The following is a 26,478-nucleotide window of genomic DNA, read 5'->3' on the forward strand; positions in this document are numbered from 1 at the left end:
CTATGGGGCTCTATGGGTCTCTATATGTCCCTATATGTCCCTATGTGTGTCTATGACGTCACCCCCAGCGCTGACGTCACCCCCCCTGCCGGGTGACACGTCCCTCATGACCTACCGCGGTCACGTGGTCCTCAACACCCTCCTGCGCTGCCGCCTGGCCCCGCCCCCCGGCCCCGGAGCCGGCCAATACCTGAGCGCGGCCTGTGCCACGGGAGCTGTGATTGGTCAGAGACACAGCCAATGGGAGACCAGGGGGGAGGGGCTATAGAGGGGCTATGGGAGCCAATGGGAGGCAATGGGAGAGCAGGGGGGAGGGGCTATGAGAGCCAATGGGAGTCAATGGGAGCCAATGGGAGCGCAGGGGATGCGCCACGGGAGCTGTGATTGGTCAGAGCGGGAGCCAATGGGAGCCGAGGGGGGAGGGGCTAAGGGGGGCTAAGGGAGACAATTGGAATCAATGGGAGCCAATAGAAGCCAATGGGAGCAGAGGGGGGAGGGGCTAGGGGAGTCAATGGGAGGTCAGGGGGCGGGGCTAAGGGGGGGCTATGGGAGCCAATAGGAGCCAATGGGAGCTCAGGGGGAGGGGTATGGGGGGGTCAATGGGAGGTCAAGGGGATGGGCCACGGGTGCTGTGATTGGTCAGAGAGGGGGCCAATAGGGGGTCGAGGGGGGGAGGGGCTAGGGGGGGCTGTGGGTGGCAATGGGAACCAATGGGAGCTAGTGGGAGCTAATGGGAGCCAATGGGAGGAGAAAGGGGCGTGGCTAAGGGGGGCTATGGGAGCCAATGGGAGCGCAGGGGGCAGGGCTAAGGGGGGGTAATGGGAACCAATAGGAGCCAATGGGAGGAGAGGGGGCGGAGCTAATGATGGAGGGCTATAGGAGCCAATGGGAGGCAATGGGAGCGCAGGGGGCGGAGCTAAGGACGGGGTTAATGGGAGGTCAGGGGGCGGGGCTAAGAGGGGGCTATGGGAGTCAATGGGAGCCAATGGGAACCAATGGGAGGGGAGGGGGGCGGGGCTAAGGGGCTGTGATTGGTTAGAGCGGGAGCCAGTGGGAGTCAATGGGAGCGCAGGGGGAGGGGCTAAGGGGGCTTTGATTGGTTAGAGCAGGAGCCAATGGGAGCAAAGGGGGGAGGGGTATGAGAGCCAATAGGAGTCAATGGGAGGAGAGGGGGCGGGGCTAGGGAGGGGGGTCAATGGGAGGTCAAGGGGAGGAGCCACGGGCGCTGTGATTGGTCAGAGCGGGGGCCAATGGGAGCCGAGGGGGAGGGGCTGAGGGGGTTCAATGGGAGGTCAAGGGGAGGGGCTATGGCGGGGTATGGGAGCAAATGGGAGCGAGGGGGGCGGGGTTAAGGGGGGGCGTGAGAGGCAATGGGAGCCTATGGGAGCCAAGGGGGAGGGGCTAAGGAGGGGGTCAATGGGAGGTCAGGGGGCGGGGCTAAGGAGGGGGCTGTGGGAGCTAATAGGAGCCAATGGGAACGCAGGGGGCGGAGCTAAGGGGGGTAATGGGAGCCAATGGGAGGAGAGGGGGGAGGGGCTAAGGAGAGGGGGGCGGGACTGAGGGTGGCTATGGGAGCCAATGGTAACACAGGGGGCGGGGCTAAGGGGGGGCCTGTGGGAGCCAATGGCAGCCAATGGGAGTCAATGGGAGCGCAGGGAGGGGCTAAGGGAGGGGTGTGATTGGTGAGCGCAGGAGCCAATAGGAGAGCAGGGGGCGGGGCTAAGTGGGGGCAATGGGAGGTCAGGGGGTGTGGCTATGGGAGCCAATGGGAGGGGGAGGAGCTAAGGGGGGGCAATGGGAGCCAATGGGAGGGAAGGGGGCGGGGCTAAGGAGGGGGGTTCAATGGGAGATCAGGGGGCGGGGCTAAGGGGGCTGTGATTGGTCAGAACGGGAGCCAATGGGAGCCAAGGGGGGCGGGGCTAAAGGGGGGTAAATGGGAACCAATGGGAGCGCAGGAGGTGGGGCTAAGGAGGGGGGTCAATAGGAGGTCAGGGGGAGGGGCTAAGGGGCTGTGATTGGTTAGAGCGGGGACCAATGGGAGTCGAGGGGGGAGGGGCTATGGGGGGCTACGGGAGCCAATGGGAGCAGAGGGGGGCGGGGCTAGGTGGAGCGCAATTGGAGCCGATGGGATTTAATGGGAGACAATGGAAGCCAATAGGAGCTAATGGCAGCCAATGAGAGCCAATGGGAGTGCAGGGGGCGTGGCTATGACGTAACCCCGCCCCCTTCCGTCGCAGTCTATGACGTGTTGACCGGGAGGGTCAGGGGGCGGGGCTAAGGGGGGCAATGGGAGCCAATGGGAGCCAATGGGAGCTAATGGGAGTCAATGGGAGCCAATGGGAGCTAATGGGAGCCAATGGAAGCCAATGGGAGCCATTGGGAGCCAATGGGAGCCAATGGGAGCTAATGGGACTTAATGGGAGCCAATGGGAGCTAGTGGGAGTCAATGGGATCCAATGGGACCCAATGGGAGCCAATGGGAGCCAATGGGACCCAATGGGATTTAATGGGAGCTAATTAGAGCCAATAGGAGCCAATGTGAGCCAATTGGATTTAATGGGAGCCCATAGGAGCGCAGGGGGCGTGGCTAAGTGGGGGGTCAATGGGAGGTCAGGGGGCGGGCCTACGGGAGCCAATGGCAGCCAATGGGAGGAGAGGGGGGCGGGGCTAAGGGGGTGGTCAATGGGAGTCAATAGAAGTCAATGGAAGCCAATGGCAGCCAATAGGAGCGCAGGGGGCGTGGCTACGACGTGACCCCGCCCCCTTTCCGTCGCAGTCTATGACGTGCTGACCGGGAGGCCCGTGCGGCGCCTGACCAATCACAGCGGCTGCGTCCGTGACGTCAGCTGGCACCCGGAGGGGGGGGCGCTGGCCAGTGCCTCGGTGGGCGGGGCTAAGGGGTCAATGGGGGTCAATGGGGGGCTATGGGTGTCTATGCGTGTCTATGGGTGTCTATGGGTGTCTATGGGTGTCTATGGGTGTCTATGGGGTGTCTATGGGGTGTCTATGGGTGTCTATGGGGTGTCTATGGGTGTCTATGGGGTGTCTATGGGTGTCTATGGGGTGTCTATGGGGTGTCTATGGGTGTCTATGGGGTGTCTATGGGGTGTCTATGGGGTGTCTATGGGTGTCTATGGGGTGTCTATGGGGTGTCTATGGGTGTCTATGGGGTGTCTATGGGTGTCTATGGGTGTCTATGGGTGTCTATGGGGTGTCTATGGGTGTCTATGGGTGTCTATGGGGTGTCTATGGGGTGTCTATGGGTGTCTATGGGGTGTCTATGGGTGTCTATGGGTGTCTATGGGGTGTCTATGGGGTGTCTATGGGTGTCTATGGGGTGTCTATGGGTGTCTATGGGTGTCTATGGGGTGTCTATGGGTCTCTATGGGTGTCTATGGGGTGTCTATGGGTGTCTATAGGTGTCTATGGGGTGTCTATGGGGTGTCTATGGGTGTCTATGGGTGTCTATGGGTGTCTATGGGTCTCTATGGGTGTCTATGGGGTGTCTATGGGTGTCTATAGGTGTCTATGGGGTGTCTATGGGGTGTCTATGGGTGTCTATGGGGTGTCTATGGGTGTCTATGGGGTGTCTATGGGGTGTCTATGGGTGTCTATAGGTGTCTATGGGTGTCTATGGGTGTCTATGGGTGTCTATAGGTGTCTATGGGGTGTCTATGGGGTGTCTATGGGTGTCTATAGGTGTCTATGGGTGTCTATGGGGTGTCTATGGGTGTCTATGTGTTTCTATGTGTTTCTATGGGTGTCTATGGGTGTCTATGGGTGTCTATGGGTGTCTATGGGTGTCTATGTGTGTCTATGGGTGTCTATGGGTGTCTATGGGTGTCTATGGGGTGTCTATGGGGTGTCTATGGGGTGTCTATGGGTCTCTATATGTCTCTATGGGTCCCTGACCCCTCCCCCCACAGTGGGACGGATCCATTCGCCTCTGGACCTATCAGGAGCCGGATCAGGAGCCAATGGGAGAGCAGAGGGGGAGGGACCCACCCTAAGCTCCGCCCCCTGCCCCTGCCCCATAGCGGGACCCACAATAAACCTCTGAACCCATGTCTGCCTATGGGTGTCTATGGGTGTCTATGGGGCTCTATGGGGCTCTATGGGGCTCTATGGGTCTCTATGGGTCTCTATCGGGTCTCTATGGGATCTCTATGGGTCTCTATGGGTCTCTATGGGGATCTATGGGGCTCTATGGGTCTCTATGGGGTGTCTATGGGGCTCTATAGGGTTCTATGGGTCTCTATGGGTCTCTATGGGGCTCTATGTGTCTCTATGGGGATCTATGGGGTCTCTATGGGGTGTCTATGGGTCTCTATGGGGCCTCTATGGGGTCCCTATGGGGTCCCTATGGGGGCTCTATGTGTCTCTATGGGGTCTCTATGGGTCTCTGTGGGGTCTATATGGGGTCTATATAGGATCTCTATGGGGCTCTATAGGGGCTCTATGGGGTCTCTATGGGTCTCTATGGGGCTCTATGGGTCGCTATAGGTCTCTATGGCGTCTCTATGTGGGATCTATGGGGTCCCTATGGGTCTCTATGGGGTCTCTATAGGGCTCCCTATATGTCTCTATGTGTCTATGGGTGTCTATGGGGATCTATGGGTCTCTATGGGGTCTCTATGGGGTCTCTATGAGGTCTCTATGGGGTCTCTATGTGTCTCTATGGGGTCTCTATGGGTCCCTATGGGGCTCTATGGGGTCTCTATAGGATCTCTATGGGTCTCTATAGGTCCCTATATGTCTCTATCCCCCCTATATCACCCCATAAGTGACCCCTCGTCCCTCCCTCCCCCCCTTCTGCCCCCCCCATGTCCTCCCTATGCCCTTTAACCACCTGTTACCCACAATCCTATGGGGCTCCTATAGGGGGCTATGGGGCGTCTATGGGGCTCTATGGGGCGTCTATGGGGCGCTATGGGGCAGCTATGGGTCGCTATGGGTCGCCTATGGGTCCCTATGTTGCGGCTATGGGTCGCTATGGGGTGGCTATGGGGCGCTATGGGGTGGCTATGGGGCCCTATGGGGTGCTGTGGGGCAGTGATCCATGGGCTGTGCTATGGGGCAGCGGCTGTTATGGGGTCCCCACTGTTCCCTAGGGCTCATGCTATGGCCCTGGCCCTACTTGTGGGGCTGGGACCCACATTGAAGGCTCGAGCTGACCCCCACAGCATCCTGGCCTCGCCCCATAACCTGCTGGAGAGGTGAGGCTATGGGGCAGTATGGGGGCTATGGGGGGGATATGGGGCTCTATGGGGTCTATGGGGCTCTATGAGGGTCTATGGGAGGCTATGGGTCTCTATGGGGGTTATGGGGCTGTATGGGGTCTATGGGGGGTCTATGGGTCTCTGTGGGACTCTATGGGGTCTATGGGGCTCTATGGGTCTCTATGGGGTCTATGGGGGGCTATGGGTCTCTATGGGGGGCTATGGGGTCTATGGGGCTCTATGGGGTCTATGGGGTCTATGGGGCTCTATGGGAGGCTATGGGGCTCTATGTGTCTCTATGGGTCTCTATGTGTCTCTATGTGTCTCTATGGGTCTCTATGTGTCTCTATGGGTCTCTGTGTCTCCATGGGGGTCTATGGGGTCTATGGGGTCTATGGGTCTCTATGGGGGCTCTATGGGGGTCTATGGGGGTCTATGGGTCTCTATGGGCTCTGTGGGGTCTCTATGGGGTCTATGAGCTCTATGGGGGGCTCTGTGGTCTATGGGTCTCTATGGGGGTCTATGGGGCTCTATGGGGTCTCTATGGGTCTCTATGGGGGTCTATGGGTCTGGGGGGTCTATGGGGCTGAAGTGAGTTGTTATGGGGTTGTATGGGGCTATGCTGGTCTATGGGGCTATGGGGGGTGTGGGGCTGGACGGGGGTTATGGGGTAGGGCTGCTCCTATGGGGCTGGGGCTGATCTATGGGGCTGGGTCTCTATGGGGTCTCTATGGGTCTCTATGGGGGGCTATGGGCCTGGGGTTCTATGGGGCTAGAAGGTGTTATGGGGCTCATGGGGGGTATCTATGGGGGTCTATGGGGTTCTATGGGGCTATGCTGGTCTATGGGGCTATGTGGGGGGTGTGGGGCTGGACAGGGGTTATGGGGCAGGGCTGAAGCTATGGGGCTGGGGCTGATCTATGGGGTTTGGACTCTGTCTATGGGTCTGGGTCTCTATCTATGGGGTCTCTATGGGTCTCTATGGGGTTTCTATGGGGTTTCTATGGGTCTCTGTCTATGGGTCCCTATGGGTCTCTATGGGGTGTCTGCCGTTCTCTATGGGGCTCTATGGGTCTCTATGGGGGGTCTATGGGGGGCTATGGGTCTGGGGGGTCTATGGGGCTGGAGGCATTATAGGGCTTATGAGGGGTCTCTATGGGGTCTCTATGGGGGGCTCTGGGCTCTATGGGGTTCTATGTGGGGTCTATGGGGTCTATGGGGCTATGTTGGTCTATGGGGCTATGGGGGGGGGTGTGGGGCTGGACAGGGGTTATGGGGCAGGGCTGAACCTATGGGGCTGGGAGGGGGGGTCTCTGGGGCTGGGACCAAATGTATGGGGGCCTGGGGCTGTATCTATGGGTCTGGGTTTATGTGTCTGGCTCTCTCTCAATGGGTCTCTATGGGTTCCGTATGGGGTATCTATGGGGTATCTATGGGGTGTCTATGGGGTCTCTATGGGTCTCTATGGGGTGTCTATGGGGAATCAATGGGGTCTCTATGGGTCTCTATGGGGTATCTATGTGTCTCTATGTGTGTCTATGTGTCTCTATGGGTCCCTATAGGGTCTCTATAGGGTATCTATAGATATCTATGGGGTATCTATGGGTCCCTATATGTCTCTATAGGTCTCTATGTGTCTCTATAGGGTCTCTATAGGTTATCTATAGGTTATCTATAGGTCCCTATAGGTATCTATATGGTATCTATATGTCTCTATGGGATATCTATATGTCTCTATATGGTCTCTATATGTCCCTCTATACGTTCTCTCTCCCCTCCCCCAGCCGGCTCCTCCCCTCCTGCCCCTCCCTCTCCTGGCTCCTCCCCCTCTCTCTGGCCGTGGCCTCCTCCCCCCTCCTCCGCCCCACGTGGGGGGCGCTGGCTCGCGCGGCCGCGCGCGGGGCCCTGGCGGCGGCCTCCCATTGGCTGCTGGCCCGGCGGCTCGGCCAATGGGAGGGCTCCGGCCCCGCCCCCCGCGCCTTCAGCCTGGTGCACTGCGGGCTGGGATTGGCTGAGGAGGTGGGGGCCTTGGGGGCGGGGCTCTACGGGAGGGGGCGGGGCCAAAGGGGGAGGGGGCGGGGCCAAAAGGGGAGGGGCTTGAAGGGGGAGGGGCTATGGGGGTCACGTGGGACGATGGGGGAGGGGTATTGGGGGTCACGTGGCTTAAAGGGGGAGGGGCTTATGGAGGGGTATAGGGGGGAGGGGTATTGGGAGTCACGTGGCTTAATGGGGGAGGGGTATAAGGGGGAGGGGTTATGGGGGTCACGTGGTTTAATGGGGGAGGGGTATTGGGGGTCACGTGGGATGATGGGGGAGGGGCTTATGGGGTCACGTGGCTTAATGGGGGAGGGGCATTGGGGGGAGGGGCTTAAAGGGTCACGTGGGTTAATGGGGGAGGGGCAATGGGAGTCACGTGGTATAATGGAGGGGTATAGGGGATGGTATAAGGGGGAGGGGCATATGGGGTCACATGGTATGATGGGGGAGGGGCTTAAAGGGTCACGTGGGACGACGGGGGAGGAGCATTGGAGGTCACGTGGTTTAATGGGGGAGGGGCATTGGGAGTCATATGGGGGAGGGGATGTCCATAGGGAACCATATGGGTCAATGGGGGATATCTATAGGGAATCTATGGGGTGGGAGGGTGATGGGGGTCGCTATGGGGCAGGGTATACCCATAGGGAACCCTATGGGGGGGGGTATATCCATAGGGAAGCCCCATATACAGCCTGGCCCCATAGAGAGCATCTATGGGGCAGAGGGGGCCATAGGGAGAGCCAATGGAGTCTATGGGGCTGGCTACGGGGGCTGCCATTGGTGGGGTGGGTCTTTAGGATGGGGGCCCCATTGCCGTCTATGGGGCCAGGGTCATCTATGGGGCCAGCATCATCTATGGGGCAGGCATCACATATGGGGTCCCCATTGTCATCTATGGGGTCCCCATTGTCATCTATGGGGCCAGCATCACCTATGGGGTCCCCATCCCTTCGGAGGTCCCCGTCCCCCATAGACCCATCACTTATGGGGCGCCCATCGTCACCTATAGGGCGCCCATCATCACCTATAGGGCGCCCATCATCTATAGGGCGCCCATCATCCCCTATGGGTCTCACACCCCCTATGGGACCCCCATCCTCTAGGAGGTCCCCATCACCTATAAGGTCCCCTATGGGGCCAGGAGCATCACTTATGGGTCCGGCATCATCTATGGGGCCAGAATCACTACTTATGGGGCAGACATCATCTATGGGGCAGGCATCATCTATAGGGCCAGGAGCATCACTTATGGGGCCAGGAGCATCACTTATGGGGCCAGGAGCATCACTTATGGGTCCGGCACCATCTATGGGTCCAGCACCATCTATAGGTCCCCCATTGCCACCTATGGGTCCAGCAGCATCACTTATGGGTCCAGCCTCACTTATGGGGCCGGAGGGCCCCATAGAGCCCCCCAAGCACCCCAGTCTGGCCCTATCCATCCTCTTCCTCCTCAACGTGGCCTTCATCCTCCTATGGCACTTCCTATTGGCTGTCACCTTGGCCTATGGCTCTGATTGGTCGAGGGACGCAGCGGGCGCTGCCATTGGCTGGGCCTCCTGGGCCATCACCTATAGGTGCTGGTATAGGTACCCATGGTCCCCTGGGCCCCCTGGGTTGGGGGTCAGAGGGGGGTAATGGGGGATATGGGGTGTCTATGGGGTGTCTATAGGGATCTATGGGGTCTCTATGGGGCTCTATGGGGGCTCTGTGGGGTCTCTATGGGGTGTCTATGGGTCTCTATGGGGCCTCTATGGGGCACTATGGGGTCTCTATGGGGCTCTATGGGTCTCTATGGGGCTCTATGGGGGTCTCTATGGGGCTCTATGGGGTTTCTATGGGGTCTCTATGGGGCTCTATGGGGCTCTATGGGGCTCTATGGGGCCTCTTTGGGTCTCTATAGGGTCTTTATGGGGCTCTATGGGTCTCTATGGGAGTCTATGGGGTCTCTATGGGGTCTCTATGGGGCTCTGTGGGGTCTCTATGGGGTCTCTATGGGTCTCTATGGGGTCTCTATGGGGAGCTATGGGGCCTCTATGGGTCTGTATGGGGATCTATGGGGCACTATGGGGCTCTATGGGTCTCTATGGGGTTTCTATGGGGCGCTATGGGGATCTATGGGGTCTCTATGGCATCTCTATGGGTCTCTATGGGGTCTCTATGGGTTCTCTATGGGGCATCTATGGGGCTCTATGGGTCTCTATGGGGCTCTTTGGTCTCTATGGGGCTCTATGGGTTCTCTATGGGTTTCTATGGGGTCTCTATTGGGTCTCTATGGGTCTCTATGGGGTCTCTATGGGGTCTCTATGTGTCTCTATGGGGCCACAAGTACCTCCATTGCCCATAAGTATCTGATGCATCCTGAAGGACCCAATGGTCCTTGGGGGTCCATAGGGCTCTATGGGGTTCTATAGGGCTCTATGGGGTTCTATGGGGCAGTTATGGGGTCCATAGGGCTCCATAGGGTTCCATAGGGCAGCTATGGAGTCCATAGTGTTCTATAGGGCCCCATAGGGTTCTATGGGGCAATAATGGGGTTGGGGGTGACCTTTGGCCCCATAGGACCCCCCTTTAGACCCACGTCCCTATTTGACCCCCAAAATGACCCAAATTGGGCCGAAATTGCCCCAAAATCAGCCTCTTCCCCCCCCTTTGAGCTCCTGACCAATCAGAGAGCAGCAAGGGGGCGGGGCCAAGCGCTCAGCCAATCAGGTGCCAGCAGCGGCCGATCCACTAGGGGGCAGCATCGTGCTGTGAATGGGGGGGAAAAGGAGCCCAAAAATAGCGATTTTTGGTTAAAAACAGGCAAATTTTGGGTTTTTTGACCCAAAAATGAGCGTTTTTTGGGGTAAAATATGTGAAAATGATGATTTTTGGGTGGAAAATGGGTTTTTTGGGCCTTAAAATGGTGATTTTTGGGTGGAAAAACGACGATTTTGGGTCTGGGAAGTGGGTTTTGGAAGGTGAAAATGAAGATTTTTTGGGTGAAAAAAGGAGGATTTTGGAGTGAAAAATGAAGATTTTTGGGGTGAAATATGAGGATTTTTGGCCACAAAAATGAAGATTTTTGGAGCAGAAGAAAGAAGATTTTTGGGTGGAAAAAAGGTGATTTTGGGGGCGGAAAAGTGATGCTGAAAATGAAGATTTTGGGTCAAAAAGTGACGGTTTTGGGACAAAATGTGTTAAGATTTGTGCATTTTGGTTGCGTTTCACCCCCAAAAAAGGCAGATTTTGGGTCATTTTGGGCCAAATTTCACCGTTTGGGGTAAAATTGTCCCAATTCTCCTTTTTTTGGTGGGAATGGGGTGAAAAAGTGGGATTTTAGGTCAGTTCGGTGTGAAAATAATGGTTTTTGACAGAATGGGGCTGGTTTTGGGGGGGAAATGGTGGTTTTGGGGTTAAAATGATGGGAAATGGGTTTCTTCCCCTTGAAATATGTGGGTTTGCCCTAAAAAGTGTGGTTTTATCCTAAAATGTGTAATTTTTACCCTAAAAAGTGTGTTTTTATCCTAAAATGTGTAATTTTTGCCCGAAAATGTGTGGGTTTTACCCTAAAATGTGTCAAATTTTGCCCTAAAATGTGTGATTTTACCCTAAAATGTGTAATTTTTGCCGTAAAAAGTGTGTTTTTATCCTAAAATGTATAATTTTTGTCCTAAAATGTGTGGTTTTACCCTAAAATATACAATTTTTGCCCTAAAAAGTGTGTTTTTGCCTTAAAATGTGTCATATTTTACCCTAAAATGTGTAAATTTTGCCCTAAAAAGTGTGTTTTTACCCTAAAATGTGTATTTTTTGCCCTAAAAAGTGTATTTTTTGCCCTACGTGTCATATTTTGCCTAAAATGTGTCATTTTTGCCCTAAAATGTGTGGGTTTACCCTAAAATATGTAATTTTTGCCCTAAAAAGTGTGGTTTTACCCTAAAATGTGTCATATTTTACCCTAAAATGTGTCATATTTTGCCCTAAAATGTGTGGTTTTGCCTTAAAATGTATATTTTTTGCCCTAAAAAGTGTTTTTACCCTAAAATATGTAATTTTTGCCCTAAAATGTGTGTTTTTACCTTAAAATATGTAATTTGTGCCCTAAAAAGTGTGTTTTTACCCTAAAATGTGGATTTCTGCTTAAAACTTGTGGTTTCTGGCAATAAAACATGTGATTTGCCCAAAAATGCTGCTTTTTGCACCAAAAATGCTGGATTTGGGCAACAAATAGAGGGGAATGGGCATAAAATTAGGGGTTTTTTGCCTTAAAATGAGGATTTTTGACCCAAATGATGGATTTTTGCCCCAAAATGCTAATTTTTGACCCTAAATGATGGATTTTTGACCCAAAATGAGGATTTTTGACCCAAAATAAGGATTTTGACCCAAAATGGTGGATTTTTGACCCAAAATGATGGATTTTTTACCCAAAATGATGGATTTTTGCCCCACAATGAGGATTTTCGACCCAAAATGATGGATTTTTGACCCAAAATGAGGATTTTTGACCCAAAATGATGATTTTTGACCCAAAATGAGGATTTTTGCCTCAAAATGAGGATTTTTGCCCCAAAATGAGGATTTTTGACCTAAAATTATGGATTTTTCACCCAAAATGAGGATTTTTCACCCAAAATGAGGATTTTTGACCCAAAATAAGGATTTTTGACCCAAAATGAGGATTTTTGACCCAAAAATGAGGATTTTTGACCCAAAATGATGGATTTTTGACCAAAATTAGGATTTTGACCCAAAAATGAGGATTTTTGACCCAAAATGAGGATTTTTTACCCAATATGATGGATTTTTGACCCAAAATGATGGATTTTTGCCCCAAAATGAGGATTTTTGCCCCAAAATGAGGATTTTTGCCCCAAAATGAGGATTTTTGACCCAAAATGGGGATTTTTGACCTAAAATGAGGATTTTTGACCAAAATGAGGATTTTTGACCCAAAATGAGGATTTTTGACCAAAATGGGGATTTTTGACCCAAAATGAGGATTTTTGACCCAAAATGGGGATTTTTGACCCAAAATGAGGATTTTTTAATCAAAATGAGGATTTTTGACCCAAATGATGGATTTTTGACCAAAATGAGGATTTTTGACCCAAAATATGGATTTTTGACCCAAAATGATGGATTTTTGACCCAAAATAAGGATTTTTGACCCAAAATGAGGATTTTTGACCCAAAAAGAGGATTTTTGACCCAAAATAATGTTTTTTTGCCCCAAAAACGACAATTTTCGATCCCATTACCAAAAACTTTAATTTCCCCCCAAAACACATTGTTTTTAACCAAAACCCAGGTGTTTCCCCCCAAAAAAGCTCATTTCCCATCAAACACACTCATTTTGAGCCTCGAAACACGTTTTGGGGCTAAAAAAGGGGGAAACGGTTAAAAAGCTGCGGTCGAAAGTGAGATTTTTGTGGTTGGGGAGGGAGAAATGGGGCAAAAAAGGGGATTTTTGGGGCTATTTTGGGGCCATGACGGTTATATGGGTGCAGGTGTGGGTGCTATAGGGGCCCCATGATAGGACATATAGGGCCCATAGCCACATAGCATAGGGGTAGACCTGATAGCCCTAATATAGACCCTATTAGGGGTAGACCTGATAGCCCTAATATAGACCCTATTAGAGGTAGAACTGATAGCCCTAATATATATACTCTATTAGGGGTAGACCTGATAGCCCCAATATAGACCCTATTAGGGGTAGACCTGATGTCCCTAACACACACCCTATCAGGGGTAGACCTGATAGCCCTAATAGAGACCCTATTCGGGGTAGACCTGATAGCCCTAATATATATGCCCTATTAGGAGTAGACCTGATAGCCCTAATGTACACCCTATTAGGGGTAGACCTGATAGCCCTAATATAGACCCTATTAGGGGTAGACCTGATAGCCCGAATATAGACCCTATTAGGGGTAGACCTGATAGCCCTAATATAGACCCTATTAGGCGTAGACCCTATTATAGGTAGACCCTATTAGGGGTAGACACTATTATGGGTAGACCCTATTATAGGTAGACCCTATTATGGGTAGACCCCATAGCCCCAGTGCAGGTAGACCCTATTATGGGTAGACCCTATTAGGGGTAGACCCTATTATAGGTAGACCCTATTATGGGTAGACCCCATAGCCCTAATACATAGACCCTATAATGGGTAGACCCTATTATAGGTAGACCCTATTATGGGTAGACCCCTATTATAGGTAGACCCTATTATGGGTAGACCCTATAATGGGTAGACCCTATAATAGGTAGACCCTATTATGGGTAGACCCCATAGCCCTAATACATAGACCCTATAATGGGTAGACCCTATTATGGGATGGCCCTATAGCCCCAATGCCCATAGACCCTATTATGGGATGACTCCATAGCCCCAATGACCATAGACCCCTATTATGGGTAGACCCCATAGCCCCAATGACCATAGACCCTATAATGGGATGACCCCATAGCCCCAATGACCATAGACCCTATAATGGGATGACCCCATAGCCCCAATGCCCATAGACCCTATTATGGGATGGCCCCATAGCCCTAATACATAGACCCTATAATAAGCAGACCCCATAGCCCCAATCCCATTGGCTGGTGCCTTCCTCTCCATCAGCCAATGGGAGAGCTCCTCTTCAGACCACGTGGTTCATGACGTCATTGTAGTGGGGAGGGGGGCGGGGCTTGGGGTGGAGGAGGGAGGTCAGGACCCAATTGACCTGTATGGGGGGAGACGTCAGCCAATCAAGTTCCAGGGACCCCATGAGCAGCCAATGAGCATCAAGCAATGAGAACCCATTGACCAATGAGCATCCATTGACCCAATGAGGACCCATAGACCCCATAGAGGCCCCATAGACCCTATAGGAGCCCCATAGACCCCATAGGAAGTCCCATAGACCCCTATAGAAGGCCCCATAGACCTCATAGGAAGCCCCATAGACCCCATAGGAGGCCCCATAGACACCATAGAGGCCCCATAGACACCATAGGAAGCCCCATAGACCCCATAGGAGGCCCCATAGACACCATAGAGGCCCCATAGACACCATAGGAAGCCCCATAGACACCATAGAGCCCCATAGACCCCATAAAGGCCCCATAGACCCCATAGGAAGCCCCATAGACCTTATAGAAGGCCCCATAGACCCCATAGGAGGCCCCATAGAACCCATAGGAGTCCCATAGACCCCATAGGAGGCCCCATAGTCACCACAGGACACCCCATAGACCCCATAGAGCCCCATAGACCCCATAGGAAGCCAAATAGACCCCATAGGACACCCCATAGACCCCATAGAGCCCCATAGACCCATAGGAGCCCCATAGACCCCATAAGACACCCCATAGACACCATAGGAAGCCCCATAGACCCTATAGGAGGCCCCATAGACCCCATAGAGGCCCCATAGACACCATAGGAAGCCCCATAGACCCCATAGAGCCCCATAGACCCAATAGAAGCCCCATAGACCACCATAGGAGGCCACATAGACCCCATAGGAGGCCACATAGACCCCATAGAGCCCCATAGACCCCATAGAAGCCCCATAGACTCCATAGGAAGCCCCAAAGACCCCATAGAAGGCCCCATAGGAAGGACCATAGACCCCATAAAAGGCCCCATAGACCCCATAGAGGCCCCATAGACCCCAAAAGAGGCACCATAGACCCCATAGGAGGCCCCACAGGAAGGACCATAGACCCCATAAAAGACCACATAGACCCCATAGACCACATAGACCCCATGGAGACCCCATAGACCACATAGACCCCATGGAGACCCCATAGACCACATAGACCCCATAGACCCCATAGCCCCCATAGAGCCCCATAGACCCCATAGAGCCCATAGAGCCCCATAGACCCCATAGACCCCGTAGAGCCCCATAGACCCCATAGGCCCCATAGACCCCATAGGAGCCCCATAGACCCCATAGACCGAATAGACCCCATAGACACCCATAGACCCCATAGACCCCATAGACCCCATAAACCCCATAGAGCCCCATAGATCCCATAGAGCCCCATAGACCCCATAGACCCCATAGACCCCATAGAGACCCATAGACCCCATAGACACCCATAGACACCCCATAGACACCCATAGACCCCATAGGCCCCATAGACACCCATAGACCCCATAGACCCCATAGACCCCATAGGCCCCATAGAGCCCCATAGGCCCCATAGACCCCATAGACCCCATAGACCCCATAGACACCCCATAGACCCCATAGACCCCATAGACCCCATAGGCCCCATAGGCCCCATAGGACACCCCATAGACCCCATAGACCCCATAGAGCCCCATAGACACCCATAGACCCCATTGACCCCATAGACCCCATTGACCCCATAGACCCCATAGACACCCATAGACCCCATAGACCCCATAGACCCCATAGGCCCCATAGATCCCATAGACCCCATAGGCCCCATAGACCCCATAGACCCCATAGAGACCCATAGACCCCATAGAGCCCCATAGAGACCCATAGACCCCATAGAGCCCCATAGACCCCATAGACCACATAGACCCCATGGAGACCCCATAGACCCCATAGACCCCATAGACCACATAGACCCCATAGACCCCATAGCCCCCATAGAGCCCCATAGACCCCATAGAGCCCATAGAGCCCCATAGACCCCATAGACCCCGTAGAGCCCCATAGACCCCATAGGCCCCATAGACCCCATAGGAGCCCCATAGACCCCATAGACCGAATAGACCCCATAGACACCCATAGACCCCATAGACCCCATAGACCCCATAGAGCCCCATAGATCCCATAGAGCCCCATAGACCCCATAGACCCCATAGACCCCATAGAGACCCATAGACCCCATAGACACCCATAGACACCCCATAGACACCCATAGACCCCATAGGCCCCATAGACACCCCATAGACACCCATAGACACCCATAGACCCCATAGACCCCATAGAGCCCCATAGATCCCATAGAGCCCCATAGACCCCATAGACCCCATAGGCCCCCCATAGACACCCATAGACCCCATAGGCCCCATAGACACCCCATAGACACCCATAGACCCCATAGACACCCATAGACCCCATAGACCCCATAGGCCCCATAGAGCCCCATAGGCCCCATAGACCCCATAGACCCCATAGGCCCCATAGAGTCCATAGACCCCATAGACACCCATAGCCCCCATAGACCCCATAGACCCCATAGACACCCCATAGACCCCATAGACCCCATAGACCCCATAGGCCCCATAGGCCCCATAGGACACCCCATAGACCCCATAGACCCCATAGAGCCCCATAGAGCCCCATAGACCCCATAGAGCCCATAGACCCCATAGACACCCATAGACCCCATTGACCCCATAGACCCCATAGACCCCATAGACCCCATAGACACCCATAGACCCCATTGACCCCATAGACCCCATAGCCCCCATAGACCCCATAGACCCCATAGACCCCATAGGCCCCATAGATCCCATAGACCCCATAGGCCCCATAGACCCCATAGACCCCATAGAGACCCATAGACCCCATAGAGCCCCATAGAGACCCATAGACCCCATAGAGCCCCATAGACCCCATAGACCCCATAGACCCCATAGGCCCCCCATAGACACCCATAGACCCCATAGGCCCCATAGACACCCCATAGACACCCATAGACCCCATAGACACCCATAGACCCCATAGACCCCATAGGCCCCATAGAGCCCCATAGGCCCCATAGACCCCATAGACCCCATAGGCCCCATAGAGTCCATAGACCCCATAGACACCCATAGCCCCCATAGACCCCATAGACCCCATAGACACCCCATAGACCCCATAGACCCCATAGACCCCATAGGCCCCATAGGCCCCATAGGACACCCCATAGACCCCATAGACCCCATAGAGCCCCATAGAGCCCCATAGACCCCATAGAGCCCATAGACCCCATAGACACCCATAGACCCCATTGACCCCATAGACCCCATAGACCCCATAGACCCCATAGACACCCATAGACCCCATTGACCCCATAGACCCCATAGCCCCCATAGACCCCATAGACCCCATAGACCCCATAGGCCCCATAGATCCCATAGACCCCATAGGCCCCATAGACCCCATAGACCCCATAGAGACCCATAGACCCCATAGAGCCCCATAGAGACCCATAGACCCCATAGAGCCCCATAGACCCCATAGACCCCATAGACCCCATAGACCCCATAGGCCCCATAGAGCCCCATAGACCCCATAGACCCCATAGGCCCCATTGACCCCATAGACCCCATAGAGCCCCGTAGACCCCATAGACCGCATAGAGCCCCATAGACCCCATATAGCCCCATAGACCCCCATAGACCCCATAGGCCCCATAGACCCCATAGACCCCATAGGCCCCATAGAGCCCCATAGACCCCATAGACCCCATAGACCCCATAGGTCCCATAGACCCCATAGACCCCATAGGCCCCATAGACCCCATAGGCCCCATAGACCCCATAGACCCCATAGGCCCCATAGGTCCCATAGACCCCATAGACCCCATAGACCCCATAGGCCCCATAGACCCCATAGACCCCATAGACCCCATAGACACCCATAGACACCCATAGACCCCATAGACACCCATAGACCCCATAGACCCCATAGATCCCATAGACCCCATAGACACCCATAGACACCCCATAGACACCCATAGACACCCATAGACCCCATAGACACCCATAGACACCCCATAGACACCCATAGACCCCATAGACCCCATAGACCCCATAGACACCCATAGACACCCATAGACACCCATAGACACCCATAGGCCCCATAGACCCCATAGACCCCATAGGCCCCATAGACCCCATAGACCCCATAGACACCCATAGACACCCATAGACACCCATAGACACCCATAGACACCCATAGACACCCATAGACACCCATAGACACCCATAGACACCCATAGACCCCATAGACACCCATAGACCCCATAGACACCCATAGACACCCATAGACACCCATAGAGCCCCATAGAGCCCCATAGACCCCATAGGACCCTATAGACCTTCCATATGGTGACAGTTGCACTATAGGACACACTGAGGAGGAAGAGGGTGATGAAGACGAGGATGGTGTCATATGACCCAGAGGTCACCTCGGGGTCACCGTGGCAAAGGTCATCGGGGAGGAGCATCTCTATAGGGGGGATATGGGGTCAATGGATCCCAATGGGTCCCAGTATATCCCAGTATATACCAGTACATCCCAATGCATCCCAATGGATCCCAATGCATCCCAATGGATCCCAATGCATCCCAATGGGTCCCAGTATATCCCAGTACATCCCAATGAATCCCAATGGATCCCAATGCATCCCAGTGCATCCCAATGCATCCCAATGGGTCCCAGTATATCCCAGTACATCCCAGTACATCCCAGTACATCCCAATGTATCCCAATGGATCCCAATGGATCCCAACGCATCCCAATGGATCCCAATGCATCCCAATGGGTCCCAGTATATCCCAGTACATCCCAATGGATCCCAATGCATCCCAATGGATCCCAATGGATCCCAGTTCATCCCAGTTCATCCCAGTACATCCCAATGCATCCCAGTACATCCCAGTACATCCCAGTTCATCCCAGTACATCCCAATGCATCCCAATGGATCCCAATGCATCCCAATGCATCCCAATGCATCCCAATGGATCCCAATGCATCCCAATACATCCCAATACATCCCAGTTCATCCCAGTACATCCCAGTGCATCCCATTCACCCCACATCTCCCCACATAACCACACTCTTTGCTCCATCATCTCCTTTATTCTCACCCCACATCCCATTGCCCACCCCATAGACACCCCATATACACCCATAGACACCCATAGACACCCCATAGACACCCATAGACACCCATAGACACCCCATAGACACCCATAGACACCCATATACACCCCATAGACACCCATAGACACCCATAGACACCCATAGACACCCATAGACACCCCATAGACACCCATAGACACCCATAGACACCCCATAGACACCCCATAGACACCCATAGACACCCATAGAGACCCATAGACACCCATAGACACCCATAGAGACCCATAGACACCCCATAGACACCCATAGACACCCATAGACACCCCATAGACACCCCATAGACACCCATAGACACCCATAGACACCCCATAGACACCCATAGACACCCATAGAGACCCATAGACACCCCATAGACACCCATAGACACCCCATAGACACCCCATATATACCCCATAGCTGCCCCATATCCACCCCATATACACACCATATACATCCCATTACCCACCCCATAGCTGCCCCATTACTGCCCCATAGTTGCCCCATAACCCACCTCACACACCCCATATCACCCCACATACCCCCCATATCTGCCCCATATACCCCCCATATCACCCCATATCTGCCCCATATCACCCCATAGACACCCCATAGACACCCATATACACCCATATACACCCCATATACACCCTATATGTGCCCCATAGATCCTATTTACCACTGTCCCTATGCACACTCCTCTGTATGAACCTCATGGGCAGAGCCTCATGCACGACCATACACCCAAACCGGGTCCCTTGATCCCACTGCTGCCCCATAGACACCCCATAGACACCCATAGACACCCCATAGACACCCCATAGACACCCATAGACACCCATAGACACCCCATAGACACCCCATAGACACCCATAGACACCCCATAGACACCCCATAGACACCCATAGACACCCCATAGACACCCATAGACACCCCATAGACACCCCATAGACACCCATAGACACCCCTTGACACCCATAGACACCCCATAGACACCCATAGACACCCCATAGACACCCCATAGACACCCCATAGACACCCATAGACACCCCATAGACACCCATAGACACCCCATAGACACCCATAGACACCCCATAGACACCCCATAGACACCCATAGATACCCCATAGACACCCATAGACACCCATAGACACCCCATAGACACCCCATAGACACCCCATAGACACCCCATAGACACCCCTTGACACCCATAGACACCCCATAGACACCCATAGATACCCCATAGACACCCATAGACACCCATAGACACCCCATAGACACCCCATAGACACCCCATAGACACCCATAGACACCCATAGACACCCCTTGACACCCATAGACACCCCATAGACACCCATAGACACCCCATAGACACCCCATAGACACCCCATAGACACCCATAGACACCCCATAGACACCCATAGATACCCCATAGACACCCCATAGACACCCCATAGACACCCATAGACACCCCATAGACACCCATAGACACCCATAGACACCCCATAGACACCCATAGACACCCATAGACACCCATAGACACCCCATAGACACCCATAGACCCCATAGACACCCCATTGCTGCCCCATAGCTGCCCCACTGCCCCCCATCCATCCCCATCCATTCACCCCACATCTCCCCACATAACCACACTATTTGCTCCATCATCTCCTTTATTCTCACCCCACATCCCATTGCCCACCCCACATACACCCCATAGACACCCATAGACACCCTATATACACCCCATAGACACCCATAGACACCCCATATACACCCCACATACACCCCATATACATCCCATAGACACCCATAGACACCCCATAGACACCCTATATACACACCATTTCTGCCCCATTGCTGCCCCATTACCCACCCCATATCACCCCATTACCCACCCCATATCACCCCATATCCACCCCACACCTGCCCCATAGCTGCCCCATAGACACCTCATATCACCCCACACCTGCCCCACATCCGCCCCATATCTGCCCCATAGATCACCCCATAGCTGCCCCATAGCCCACCCCACACACCCCATAGACCCTATATGTGCCCCATAGACACCCTATACACCCTATTTACCACTATCCCTATGCACACTCCTCTGTATGAACCTCATGGGCAGAGCCTCATGCACGACCATACACCCGAACCGGGTCCCTTGATCCCACTGCTGCCCCATAGACACCCCATACCCACCCCATATCACCCCATATCACCCCATAGACACCCCATAGACACCCTATAGACCCTATATGTGCCCTATAGGTTCTATTTACCGCTATCCCTATGGACACTCCTCTGTATGAACCTCATGGGCAGAGCCTCATGCACGACCATACACCCGAACCGGGTCCCCCTCTCCCACTCCCCCCTCTCCACGTCCAATCGGCTGTAGAGGAAGTAGCACGTGACCCCTTGCCGCTCCCTGATTGGCTGTGGGGCCGCCTGGCCCCGCCCCAGCGGCCGCTGCTCGCGCTGCCATTGGACGCTGATGGAGGCCGGGTGGAAGCCGCGGGCCAGGCAGGTCAGGGTCAGGGTGGGGTGGGGGGAGGTCAGCTCCTCACGGGGGGGGGGGCAGGAGGTAGACGCTGGGGGGGAGGAGGTGACCTATAGGGGACATATAGGGGTCAATGGGACATATAGGGGTCAATGGGACATATAGGGGTCAATGGGGACATATAGGGGTCAATGGGACATATAGGGATCAATGGGGACATATAGGGGTCAATGGGACATATAGGGGTCAATGGGACATATAGGGGTCAATGGGGACATATAGGGGTCAATGGGGACATATAGGGGTCAATGGGGACATATAGGGGTCAATGGGACATATAGGGGTCAATGGGGACCCATAGGGGTCAATGGGGCATATAGGGGTCAATGGGGCATATAGGGGTCAATGGGACATATAGGGGTCAATGGGGCATATAGGGGTCAATGGGACATATAGGGGTCAATGGGACATATAGGGGTCAATGGGACATATAGGGGTCAATGGGACATATAGGGGTCAATGGGACATATAGGGGTCAATGGGGCATATAGGGGTCAATGGGACATATAGGGGTCAATGGGACATATAGGGGTCAATGGGGACATATAGGGGTCAATGGGACATATAGGGGTCAATGGGACCCATAGAGACCCATAGAGACACATAGAGACACATAGGGGTCAATGGGACCCATAGGAGTCAATGGGACACATAGAGATCAATGGGACCCATAGGAATCAATAGGGACCCATAGAGACACATAGAGACCCATAGAGACCCATAGGAATCAATGGGGGGGGGCAGGAGGTAGACGCTGGGGGGGAGGAGATGACCTATAGGGGGACATATAGGGGTCAATGGGACCCATAGGGGTCAATGGGACACATAGAGATCAATGGGGACACATAGAGATCAATGGGGGCACATAGAGATCAATGGGACACATAGGGGTCAATGGGACACATAGAGATCAATGGGACACATAGAGACACATAGAGACACATAGGAATCAATGGGACCCAAGGGGGGGGCAGGAGGTAGACGCTGGGGGGGAGGAGCTGACCTATAGGGGGACATATAGGGGTCAATGGGACCCATAGGGATCAATGGGACCCATAGAGATCAATGGGAGTCAATGGGGACCCATAGAGATCAATGGGACACATAGGAATCAATGGGGATCCCATTGACCCATAGAGACCCATAGGAATCATGGGGACCCATAGAGACCCATAGAGACACATAGAGATCAATGGAACCCATAGAGACACATAGGAATCAATGGGACCCAAGGGGGGGGCAGGAGGTAGACGCTGGGGGGGAGGAGCTGACCTAGGGGGGGGACATATAGGGGTCAATGGGACACATAGAGATCAATGGGACACATAGAGATCAATGGGAGTCAATGGGGACCCATAGGGATCAATGGGACCCATAGAGATCAATGGGACCCATAGAGATCAATGGGACCCATAGAGATCAATGGGACCCATAGAGACCCATAGAGACCAATAGAGACACATAGAGATCAATGGGACCCTTAGGAATCAATGGGACCCATAGGGGTCAATGGACACATAGAGATCAATGGGGACACATAGAGATCAATGGGACACATAGAGACACATAACCATCAATGGAACCCAATGGAGACCCCATTGACCCATAGAGACCCATAGGAATCAATGGGTTCCCATTGACCCATAGAGACCCATAGAGACACATAGAGACCCATAGGAATCAATGGGGGGGGGCAGGAGGTAGACGCTGGGGGGGAGGAGCTGACCTGGGGGGGGACATATAGGGGTCAATGGGACCCATAGGGACCCATAGGAATCAATGGGACCCATAGAGACACATAGAGACACATAGAGACCCATAGGAATCAATGGGGACCCCATTGACCCATAGAGACCCATAGAGACACATAGGAAGCAATGGGACCCAATGGATCCCAATGAAGACCCATTGACCCATAACCATCAATGGGGATCCCACTGACCCATAAGTAATGGGGGGAGAACCCATTGACCCATAGAGACCCATAACCATCAATGGAACCCAATGGAACCCAATGGATCCCAATGAAGACCCCACCACCCCATACCCCCCAATACCCCCCTATAGGACCCCATAGACCCCATACATCCCACCCCATACCCCCCTGTAGGACCCCATAGCCCCCATATGTCCTACCTGCCATCCTGGCCACGCTGCGGCTGATGGGGGCAGGCAGGTCCCTATGTTCCACCCTACACGTGAACCCAGTTCCGCTCTCCCAGTCCCCAGTAGCCACCAGTGCCTTACTGGTGGCCGTATAGGTCCCATTGAACTGGGGCTGGATATGGGGCCCGTCGGATATTATGGGATGGCCGTGACCCTTGGTCCAGGTCATGGCCAGGCCCTCGTCGCTAGGCAGGTTTATGGCCATACAAAGGACTTGTGGGGTCTGGGACACATATAGGTCCAATGGGGTCGGGGGGAGGACGAAGACTTGGATGGAGGTGGGGTCTATAGGGGCACCTGTGGGGAGAGAGACAGGGGGGTAATGGGGGCAATGGGACACAATGGGACCCATAGAACCCAATGTAACCCCATAGAACCCAATGGAACCCATTGAAGACCCAATGGAACCCATTGAAGACCCTACAACCCCATAGAACCCAATGGAACCCAATGGATCCCAATGGGACCCAATAGAACCCAATGGAACCCAATGGACCCCAATGGAGATGGCATCAGCCAATGGAACCCAATGGAGACCCTACAACCCCATAGAACCCAATGGGACCCAATGGAACCCAATGAAGACCCAATGGACCCCAATGGAGATGCCATCACCCAATGGACCCCAATGAAGATGGCATCAGCCAATGGAACCCAATGGAGACCCTACAACCCCATAGAACCTAATGGGACCCAATGGACCCCAATGAAGATGGCATCAGCCAATGGAACCCAATGGAGACCCTACAACCCCATAGAACCCAATGGGACCCAATGGAACCCAATGGAGATGCCATCACCCCATAGAACCCCATAGAACCCAATGGATCCCAATGGAACCCAATGGAGATGCCATCACCCAATGGAACCCAATGGAGACCCTACAACCCCATAGAACCCAATGGGACCCAATGGAACCCAATGGAACCCAATGAAGACCCTACCACCCAATAGAACCCAATAGACCCCAACGTACCCCATAGACCCCAATGTACCCCATAGGCCCCAATGTACCCCCATAGACCCAATGGACCCCAACGTACCCCATAGAACCCAATGGAACCCAATGGAGACCCCACAACCCCATAGAACCCAATGGATCCCAATGGAACCCATTGAAGACCCCACAACCCCATAGAACCCAATGGAACCCAATGGAGATGCCATCACCCAATGGATCCCAATGTAACCCCATAGACCCCAATGTACCCCATAGACCCCAATGTAACCCCATAGACCCCATAAACCCCAATACCACCCCATAGACCCCAATGTACCCCATAGACCCCAATACCACCCCATAGACCCCAATTTCACCCCATAGACCCCAATTCCACCCCATAGCCCCCATAGACCCCATAGCCCCCATAGACCCCATAGCCCCCCATAGCCCCCATAGACCTCAATGTAACCCCATAGCCCCCAATGTAACCCTATGTAACCCCATAGACCCCTATGTAACCCTATGTAACCCCATAGACCCCATAGACACCCCATAGACCCCAATGTAACCCTATAGCCCTTATAGCCCCCATAGAGACCCCATAGACCCCAATGTACCCCAATCTAACCCCATACACCCCAATACCACCCTATAGACCCCAATGTTCCCCAATGTAACCCTATAGACCCCAATGTAACCCCATAGCCCCCATAGCCCCCATAGACCCCAATGTACCCCAATCTAACCCCATACACCCCATTACCACCCCATAGACCCCTATGTAATCCTATAGACCCCATAGACATCATAGACACCCCATAGACCCCAATGTAACCCTATGTAACCCTATAGACCCCATAGCCCCCATAGACCCCTATATAACCCCATAGAGACCCCATAGCCCCCATAGCCCCCTATATAACCCCATATAGCCCCCATAGTCCTCACCCCGACACCTCCCAGCCGGCACCGTCACCCTGGCTCCAGTCCCCGGGTGGCTCACGCTGCAGCTCAGCTCCTCGCGCTCCCATTGGTCGAGGCTCACGTTCAGCCGACCAATCAGGACGAAGGTCCCGTCCCGATTGGGCCCCTGCAGGGCGGGGGGCGGGGCCAGGGGGAGGGGCTCGGAGCCCAGCAGCCAATGGAGGCGCAGAGGGGGCGGGGCGAAGCCCCAGGCCAGGCAGGTCACGTGGACGGAGGAGCCCGAGCAGGAGTGGAGGAGCTCGAGGTGGGGGGGGGGGGGGGGGGCGGGGGGAGGGGGCTGGGGGGAGGGGGGAGGGGTAATACCAGTTAATACCAGTATAGACCAGTATAGACCCATTGTAACCCCATTATAACCCATTATAACCCCATTATAAACCAGTATAGACCAGTATAGACCAGTATAACCCCATTATAAACCATTATAAACCATTATAATCCCATTATAACCCATTATAACCCCATTATAATCCATTATAACCCATTATAAACCCATTATAAACCATTATAACCCCATTATAACCCATTATAAACCATTATAAACCATTATAACCCATTATAAACCCATTATAAACCATTATAACCCATTATAACCCATTATAAACCCATTATAAACCATTATAACCCCATTATAACCCATTATAAACCATTATAACCCCATTATAACCCATTATAACCCATTATAACCCCATTATAACCCATTA

General features: G+C 53.5%; 1 protein-coding gene and 1 gene segment (V, D, J or C); one reads left to right on the forward strand and one right to left on the reverse strand.

Moving 5' to 3' along the window:
• Positions 1–4,065, forward strand: LOC117437877 (DDB1- and CUL4-associated factor 11-like). Its single transcript, XM_034072524.1, has 3 exons — positions 1–224; positions 2,777–2,883; positions 3,927–4,065. The coding sequence occupies exons 1-3, from the start codon at positions 35–37 to the stop codon at positions 4,008–4,010; spliced, it is 381 nt and encodes a 126-aa protein (XP_033928415.1). The 5' UTR covers positions 1–34; the 3' UTR covers positions 4,011–4,065.
• A 9,686-nt stretch (positions 4,066–13,751) lies between these two features.
• Positions 13,752–26,024, reverse strand: LOC117437852 (Ig mu chain C region-like; the record flags this gene model as incomplete). The annotated part of the segment is given in 4 exon segments: positions 13,752–13,978; positions 18,315–18,445; positions 23,821–24,147; positions 25,742–26,024. Coding segments are annotated over 4 exon segments (825 nt in total), but the record flags the coding sequence as incomplete, so codon positions are not given.
• Between the last annotated feature and the right edge of the window lie 454 nt (positions 26,025–26,478).

This window comes from Melopsittacus undulatus, chromosome 30 (assembly GCF_012275295.1).
Source record: "Melopsittacus undulatus isolate bMelUnd1 chromosome 30, bMelUnd1.mat.Z, whole genome shotgun sequence".
NCBI classification, from domain to species: domain Eukaryota; kingdom Metazoa; phylum Chordata; class Aves; order Psittaciformes; family Psittaculidae; genus Melopsittacus; species Melopsittacus undulatus.

Excerpts from the sequence above, each read along its gene's own strand:
- LOC117437877 (XM_034072524.1), top strand. The coding sequence starts at position 35 with ATGTCCCTATGTGTGTCTATGACGTCACCCCCAGCGCTGACGTCACCC. Across the intron at positions 225-2,776 it reads TGCCACGGGAGCTGTGATTG|TCTATGACGTGCTGACCGGG; the intron begins GTCAGAGACACA and ends TTTCCGTCGCAG. Across the intron at positions 2,884-3,926 it reads GGGCGCTGGCCAGTGCCTCG|TGGGACGGATCCATTCGCCT; the intron begins GTGGGCGGGGCT and ends CTCCCCCCACAG.